At 41.5% G+C, this 8779-nt stretch overlaps 1 protein-coding gene across 1 annotated transcript in view; it reads left to right on the top strand.

Moving 5' to 3' along the window:
• The window catches only part of LOC127526274 (cadherin-related family member 4-like), a 28796-nt gene extending 21765 nt beyond the window's left edge, over positions 1-7031 (top strand). Inside the window, exons 12-17 of the mRNA XM_051921372.1 lie at positions 3238-3453; positions 5512-5651; positions 5915-6059; positions 6328-6542; positions 6719-6858; positions 6971-7031. Coding sequence (XP_051777332.1) covers positions 3238-3453; positions 5512-5651; positions 5915-6059; positions 6328-6542; positions 6719-6858; positions 6971-7031 — 917 coding nt within the window. The remainder of the gene's footprint in view (positions 1-3237; positions 3454-5511; positions 5652-5914; positions 6060-6327; positions 6543-6718; positions 6859-6970) is intronic.
• Positions 7032-8779: the final 1748 nt, after the last annotated feature.

Below are 8779 nucleotides of genomic sequence, written 5' to 3' on the forward strand. Positions count from 1 at the left end.
AATACAATGTCTAGTGTTTCCTGTAATTCTTTCCTGAATTTATTCCGTGGTAGCAATCTGTCTTCCCTTCAGTCTCAGTTTTAATTTTGAGAACAAAAAATAGTCAGAGGGAGTGAGATCTGGAGAATCCGGGGGATACAAAAGCAACAAGCCCATCGTTTTTGGTCCAAAACTCTTTGACTGACAAGGCAGTGTTTGCAGATGTGCTATCATAGTGCAAAATGCTTTATCCGGATGCTTTCCCACAGTTCAGTGTAATGTTCAAGGGGAACAAATGTTTTATTAACAAGTCCATCAATCTGCAGAAACACCATCAATTGTTGTTATGATGTGTGATATAACCAGACATGCTTTTTTTGTCTTGGTAGCACAGTGCCATTTGGCAGTCTGATCAACAAAATCTAGCTGCGTAGTTGATAACTTCTCCCTACCCCTGTGCTACTGACCAATTTTTGGGGCCCCCCTCGTAGTCAATTAAGATGAGGGTACTGGTGAGACAAGTAGCCAATTCCTGCATTGGACCACCTCATGGCACCACCACAGTTGTGGACATTTGCTTTAACAGTTGCTTGCTGTGCGTTTTAGACCTTCCAAATAAGGACTTGGGGCCGCACACTTTAAGTTTTCTCAAGGACTGCAGATGCCCAATTGTGCTTTTAATGTAATCTTCGCATCACCTGGAGTTTTTGTTTCTATTTCCTCCATTACCACCTGGACTTACGAACGTTAGCAAGTGAAAATAAAAAAGAAAGAAAAACTTGCTGAATGCTTTTTATTACATACAAGATTGCAAGGCTGGATTAAGACCTCCACAGGCCCTTGGCTGACTTAGCACATTAACAGGGAGTTGATGATACTTTTAAAAGTACAGCATGTGAGTATCAAGTCATTTAATACAGCGGAGTATTTCTCACTCAGTCACTTCATGGCTCCCAGGGGGTTTTGGTCTCTCTTGATTATTTTGGCCAGCGGATAAAATGTTGTTTCATTGAGTGATTAAGGAGAGCAGGCCCTGATGGTAGATCTGCCCCTGCAAGTTAGTCTTTTTTAATTAGATTATTACCAGGTGATTAACTGGTGCCCCACCTGAGACTGGTTCCTGCCTTGCGACTGATCCATCCATCCTTCTTCTATTCCCCTTTTCCAGATCAGGGTTGTGGGACAGCAATGGGAGCAGTTGAAACCAATAATGGACAGGATGACATTTCATCACAAGCACATGTACTCAAACTCACTCTCACCCATAAGGGGCCATAGCAGAGTCACTAATAAACCCCACATACAGGTTTTTGGGATGTTTTAGATAAATCTTTTAAGTTCTTTAAGGAAAATCAATGCACATGATGGGATTCAAATCCAGGATTCTGGCACTGCACCAACCCTTATGTCACTGATAATTAGATTTTAGTATTTCTAGAATTTGTATACTGCTTCTAAATTTAATAACCTGTGCAATTCCCAGAGTTTTGAATGGAGAAATGTCCAGCCATCAATTAATTTTCTGATACACTTGTCCAGTTCATGGAGCATTAAGGGTACTCTGCCTGTCTCCAGATGATTGAGTGTTGAGAAAGGTGCGTATACATAAATAAAAATCGGCTTGAAATTGAGTTGCACACCAAAACTCAAGGCTTAGGCTTCAAATCCCTTTCCTGGTTCCCTGTATAATCCTGCTAGTATCATATATGCAGGCATTCACATTATCAATACATTAATGGGCACAATGAAAGGCACTATATCACCGACTGAGAATCTGAAAGAGGAAAAAAGCTCTTCAGACATTCTACCGCACATAACTACATATCTTCCCCAACTCTATCACTCTTCTTCTCATGTGTATTCTTTAGCTTCTTCCCAGAGCCTGTGTTTAAATGATCTTGAAATCTCGAGGTGATGATGTAAATGATTCTGCAAACCTAAAATATTAACAGACAATTACTTGGCAAGGAGAAAATTCATGACCCGTAACCGTATGGCCACCTTGGTAGAGGTTACAGCCCTCAAACTCCACACAAGGCCACCCATGCTACTCCTTCTGGCCTTGGACATCCAGGATATCCAGGACCACCACTTTGCAACATCAAACTCCACTTCTCTTGTTTTATAGCATTTACATTTTTTACCTAAACAGATGCTATATACCATATAGAGCTAAAGCTCATTTTCAGATATGGTGATCAGGTTGGATCAGTGCTATCAAGTGCAATGTGGCACTTTCTTCCTCTGTGCACGATTAGTACTAAATCAAATTACACAGCACTGGGAACAGCACAAAGCACAGGGTTTTGTTGGAATTATCAAGTGAAAGCAGAAATGAGATTTCAGCCCCAGAACCTATCTGCTGCAGCACTTGAATGCACTTTAAAGGCTACCAAGATTAAAAGTCCATTGTATTGAAAATGAATCTGAGAAAAAATGTTAGGCAATGAAAGCTGCTGAGTAATATATTCTTGGGTATTGTCATAGACAACTTGTTGACAAGGCATTTCAAATGTGTACTTACATAGCAGATCTACCAGACTGTAAATAAACTGTAAACTGGGAGTCTACATAGCAACAATCTGCTGTTGGAGAACAGGCTGGTGAATTAATTTCCAATAGCCTCTTAGCTAGGCGTCTCCTACTCAAGATTTGATCAGTCGGGGCAATCTGCAATAAGATATTGGAGCTACTTCTCTGGAATTGTATCAGAACTAATATGATAGCATATTGTCTAGAAAGGATAAGCCTGATGGGTACGAGTGCAGCAACAAGAATCAGCCAATCATTAGTTTATATAGCACCTTTCACGGGCAAGTTCATTACATGAGTAGCCTTTGGTAGGACTACATGGGAATCAGTGATAGCTTCCAACTGCACTCTTAAGCAGTAGGCAATGTTAGATAGGGTTAAACTGATTGTCACATAGCCAGAATCTAGAGGAAGACCCCAAGGGCCAAATACAGAAGATCAAAGGCTAATTCTGGTGTCTACAAAAGCCATGCATTACCTCTAAACACATGTCAAATCATCCAGCCATCCATTTTCTAACCTGAGTATTCAATTCAGAATATTGAAAGCCCATAGAGTATCTAATATTTATTTCTGTAATATGGCACCTTTCACAGTCTGCATAAAGAATTTGTATTGCGGTCTAAATGTACACAGCAACGCAATAAGAGGAGTTGCTTTCTACCATTGAAAGGAAGTGCTGGCCTCTCACTTTTTTGCTCAACACATCAATATGACCTTTTACAGCCAGCGTTTCTGTGTTTGTGACGATCACTCCAGTGAATGAGTTCCCCCCCTTCTTCACGCCACCAACAACTTACACTGTGAATGAGAGGGCAGTGATGGGGACGGTCATTGGAACAGTCAACGCCACCGATGTTGATTGGCCCTTCAACAATGTCCAGTACAGCATAGAAGGGGGTCAAGGCAGCCCACCCAGGTTCTACATCGATCCTCCTACAGGTGGGTATTTCCCCTTCTGTGACTGAGGTGAGCAGATCCTTCACATTTACATATATTAATATGTGGTGATAGATAGATAGATAGATAGATAGATAGATAGATAGATAGATAGATAGATAGATAGATAGATAGATAGATAGATAGATAGATAGATAGATAGATAGATAGATAGATAGATACTTTATTAATCCCAAGGGGAAATTCACATACTCCAGAAGCAGCATACTGATACAAAAAAAAAATATTAAATTAAAGAGTAATAAAAATGCAGGTAAAAACAGACAATAACTTTGAATAATGTTAACGTTTACCCCCTCGGGTGGAATTGAAGAGTCGCTTAGTTTGGGGGAGGAACGATCTTCTCAGTCTGTCAGTGGAGCAGGACGGTGACAGCAGTCTGTCGCTGAAGCTGCTCCCCTGTCTGGAGATGACACTGTTTAGTGGATGCAGTAGATTCTCCATAATTGACAGGAGCCTGCTGAGCGCCCGTCGCTCTGCCACAGATGTCAAGTCTTCCAGCTCCTTGCCTACAATAGAGCCTGCCTTCCTCACCAGTTTATCCAGGCGTGAGGCGTCCCTCTTCTTTATGCTGCCTCCCCAGCACACTACTGTGTAGAAGAGGGCGCTCGCCACAACCGTCTGATAGAACATCTGCAGCATCTTATTGCAGATGTTGAAGGACGCCAGTCTTCTAAGGAAGTATAGCCGGCTCTGTCCTCTCTTGCACAGAGAATCAGTATTGGCAGTCCAGTCCAATTTATCATCCAGCTGCACTCCCAGGTGTTTATAGGTCTGTACCCTCTGCACACAGTCACAGTCAATTACTAGTGTGTGGGGGTGTGTGAGTGGACTGTTAGCACCAAAATCATACCATAAAGGTCTGTGCATTTGCTACAGTGAGGTGGACAGTACAATTTGAGAAGTGTAGGCAGGACAGGAGGGTCAATTCACAATCAGCAACCAAAGCAAATGGACTTGACAGGCTCAAAGTAGTAAGCAAAACTACGACAAACCCAATTGTCAAATACAACCTTAGAAACAAATTACCAGTGAAGCTTGTTTTCTCAAGTTAACAAAAGATTCTGTTGTTGAAACAAATATGAGCAGTCTTAAGTGAGGCGGCCATCATGAAATGCATATATGCCCACATTCACTGGCAGAAGCACACACAGTAACGATGCATGGTAGTAGAGTGTAATGACCAAAATGTATCCAGATGATATTTGTTTTCATGACAATCATCACAAGGACTGCAGGGACAGGCTCAGGGTCCTAATAACCTGCATTGCGTGATGCCCATTTGACAATGTTGTTAAAATCACAAATGCACACTACAAGCTGTTTTCATATTTCTACAACTAGAGCAAAGGCAGATGAAAGGACTTGCAAAAGATCACATTACGCATCCTTGGCTTCATACCTCCACTAGATGGCCATACTGCTCTTTATTATTAGCATACTCGTCCCTGGAGAGCTCTGCATGACTGGAGTGTACCATGAAAAGGCCAAAGTGAAATCACATGCTGCTCTTACATATTTGTATCTGATGCTGTTTTTGAGGTTGAAATCTGTCAATCAAAGGCAGCCCTGTGGAGCACCATGGTCAGCATTTGGTGATACCATTGATCTCTCAGGCTTCCACACCAAGACTAAACTGGTTTCTCCCAAGAACTGATTTCCCTTCTAGTGATGCCCATACAGAACTTGTGGTCGAGCTGCTGGTTTGAATTGGCAACATGGACTTTCTGTGAATGTGATAGCATGTAGCATTGAGATGTTGTGTGATTGAGGAGTCAGATTTTAAAAGACAGTTGGCCACATGGACATCCAGGGATAGAAAGAATGATAAAGTAAAGCAAAGTAAAATTAGAGGAAACATGAGAAACTAGAAATAACAGGTGATAAATAGAGCCTACATACAGACAATAATAAGAAAGAGTGTCGACTGTGAGGGCCAGAAGCTTCATAACATGACTACAGGAGGAACTTTGTGTCAAAGAGGGCACAGAAAAGGAAGTGTCGTAACTCGTGTGACTACTACTCTTTTCACTTTTAAAGGCCAAATTATACTTCTCCTACCCTTGGACTTTGAGACACAGAGCACCTACCAGCTCCAAATTAAAGCTGTGGATTTGAACCAAGATCTGAATACAGCCAATCGCCTGACTACCTTCCAGACGATCACTGTCGTAGTGACGGTAAGCACACAAGCACATCAAACAGGTTAAACTTGGTTTTGGGGGTCATCCAAGACTGCCATTCATGAGGCTGGTTTTCAGTCAAGGAAAAGGAAAAACCCATCGGAGTGGCACGAATTAAGGATTAAGAAATCTCCATTAAGTAGCCTTAGTCAAGGAGTATTGCAAAGTTATGATGACCAGGAAAGAAGGTTCATGATATCTTGCATAGGTGTCCTTACAATGGACAAAATTACAATTTGACTGTTTTTTGTCTCATCCAGGACTACAATGACAATCCACCAGTGTGTAACCCTTCCTACAATGAGGTCACCATCTACTCCACTCTAAAGGCAGGAGTGTCCATAGTGGCCTTGCAGTGTACAGACAGGGATGTCACATCAGTGCTCTCCTATTCCATTGTGGGAGGTGAGTCTTTTGGTGAAGCATTGTCGAATCGCTTGGCTGTTCACCGGGATCCAGTTCTGTTAAGAAAGCTGGTCCATGGAGCTATTTGCAGATAGGGAGGGTCTTCATTTTGCCCCGATGCCAGCTGGAGCTACAGGTTGTGTCAGGTATAATTTCATTGTAGTCAAGAGAACATACTTGACTTCCATCATGTGATGGTTGAACTCTCTGCACAAGTTCCCCATGAATGGCATGAAATGTAATGTTAACCTTTTATTCTTTATTTTAGGTAATATCCACAACCGCTTTGTGCTAAATGGTAACAACCTCCAGTCCAAAAACACCTTCTCCTATGCATCTCCTGGTGTGTTTGACCCTACAAATTATGAGCTCCTGATTCAGGTGACAGATGGAGGCCCACCAACCTTCTCCACCACAGCCACTGTGATTGTTCATGTAGTGCCATGGTTCACCACGGCTCCAACCACAACTGTGACAACCACGGTAGGTATTTACACAAAAATCCTTATGAACTACAGGCTTTTGTCACCTCAAAGAAAGGGCACCAGTGAAACCAGTTTTGTAATTAAAGTGTTGGATACAGGTGACCCCAACCCCAAGAAGACAGCTTTCTGAAAGAACACCAATGACTCAATATGCTGCTTTTTTTAATGTTGCAGAAAGCAACCCGGCATACTCAAATAGTCACACTCACAGAATATGAGTGGATCCCAGACCCTTGGTTTGTTGCCGTCCTTACCATCACTGGAGCTCTGTTGCTGTTGGGTCTGTTTTTATTGTTGAAGACACTCTTGAGCTCGTAAGTATTATTGTGCATTGCATTACTAAATGATACTTTGTGAGAACTCCCTCTACTCATGCTGTGTCTATTGGATGGTCACTGCAACTCCAACATCTATTTCTCACTATAGGACTGGCCTCTGTGGCCGAAATACGAACAAGATGTCTGAGCCACTTCTGGAGAATGGGTGAGTAAGGTAACTGCAAATGCAGCAGTAGATAGCTGTTCAGGGTGATCTGGAAAAAGAGGACAACATAGTCAAAGAACTTTTCTCTATAAGTGGAAAACTCCACAAAACAGTCAAAGCCTTCCAAAATGGTGCTGAGATGGCATCGCCATTAAAATGATTAAATAAACGATGTGAAGGACAGGCACAAAAATTCCAAAAACAAACTAAATTGATCCCAGACATGTCAAATCTCAGCTTTATTTGAATTGTTACGTGCAGATACATAGTAAGGTAAAATCTTCTTCTGATTCGCTGCTTCATGTTTTCTGTTTCACACAGGGAGTTTGACAAAGTCTTGCAGCCCAAGTCCAATGGGACAGAGCAGCCTAACAGGGTACAGATCACGCCACCATCTCCAAGAGAGGTACTAAGATTTTTCAGAGCTTCTTTCTATTGTCTGGGCTGGATGATCATTGTGCTTGACTGCTTGTTGCATGTTATAGACATCACTAAGCTACTCTTAGATGCCAATCAGGATACATTTCTATTGTCTCTACTCAGGAATTTGCTCAGAGAGTTGCCCCCTTTCTAGACTCAGGCTGTTAAGGCTCTGTCACATTACTCAGTGTTTCCAAAAGACTTCCATTTCCATAATCTTAAAGAGCCAGAGACAGTCACAGTGTCCTTATGTGACCACCTTTCATGCAGTCAGACATACCAAGAGACCCCAACCAGTCTGTGACTCGCCCCATTGATTTTATTTTAAATGAATACTACACCCAACAATTACATTTTTTATATGTTACTTACTCCATGTAGTTTGTAATGGTGACTAAGAAAAAAAATGGAATCACATATTTGAACTCAAAGTTGGCCAATATTGTACAACAGTAAATATTGCGAAAAACATCCATGAAAAAGGACAAAATCTCACGTTACACACAACTATGTAATTTTTTAATTGAAGACAGGACTGTTGACCAACAAAAGGATGGGGGTGGGCCATAAATTCAAAAAGTCAATCTCATGAGGCTTTAGTTTCACGTTAATGATGTGCCCTGATCATTCTGGAAGTAAGTACAGTATTTACCAATATTTTAGCAAAAAAGCATGTATATTGCATGTTTTTTGCATACAGCTGGGTAACTGATATACAGTATGGATTTATACGACACAAATAGTGATAATCGGCGAAATTTGTCAGTGTTTTTAGCAGCGAATATGCTGTGAGCTTGTTCACCAAATATTTTGCTAGAAATTTGCCCTGGTGCTAGCTTAGGTGAACACTTCATTCCACAAGGACCCATGGTTCTCTGTGAGGCCAGTGTGACATCATAGAGTTTCTGCAGCCATGCGCAGAGCTTTCATGCATACATACCGTAAGATCATTCTTGAGCTACTTTGGGCATGCATGATGTCACCACCCAATCAGCACTCTAGCCTTCCACCTTGCATGTGTTTAAAAAGAAAAAAGTAATATTTTCATTTGAGGGATAATCTATGCCCTAATCAGCGGACTATAATGAGAACATTATGAGTAATGCCACTGGACATGTAACACATACTGTATAATAGTGCTCTGCAATGCCGTGTTGGCTAATTTGCATGCATAGTTAGCCATGTGCCCAGCTCTCATCTCAAAATAAGCCTTAAAAGAGTCCCCGTGGACAAAAACACATGCAACCCTGGAAAATAACAATAATGAGCAATTTATTGCTGTTTACATTTTCAATGTTCTTCATGGAAGAAAAAAGTGCAAAGCATCTGCAT

This window comes from Erpetoichthys calabaricus, chromosome 18 (assembly GCF_900747795.2).
Source record: "Erpetoichthys calabaricus chromosome 18, fErpCal1.3, whole genome shotgun sequence".
Lineage (NCBI taxonomy): Eukaryota > Metazoa > Chordata > Cladistia > Polypteriformes > Polypteridae > Erpetoichthys > Erpetoichthys calabaricus.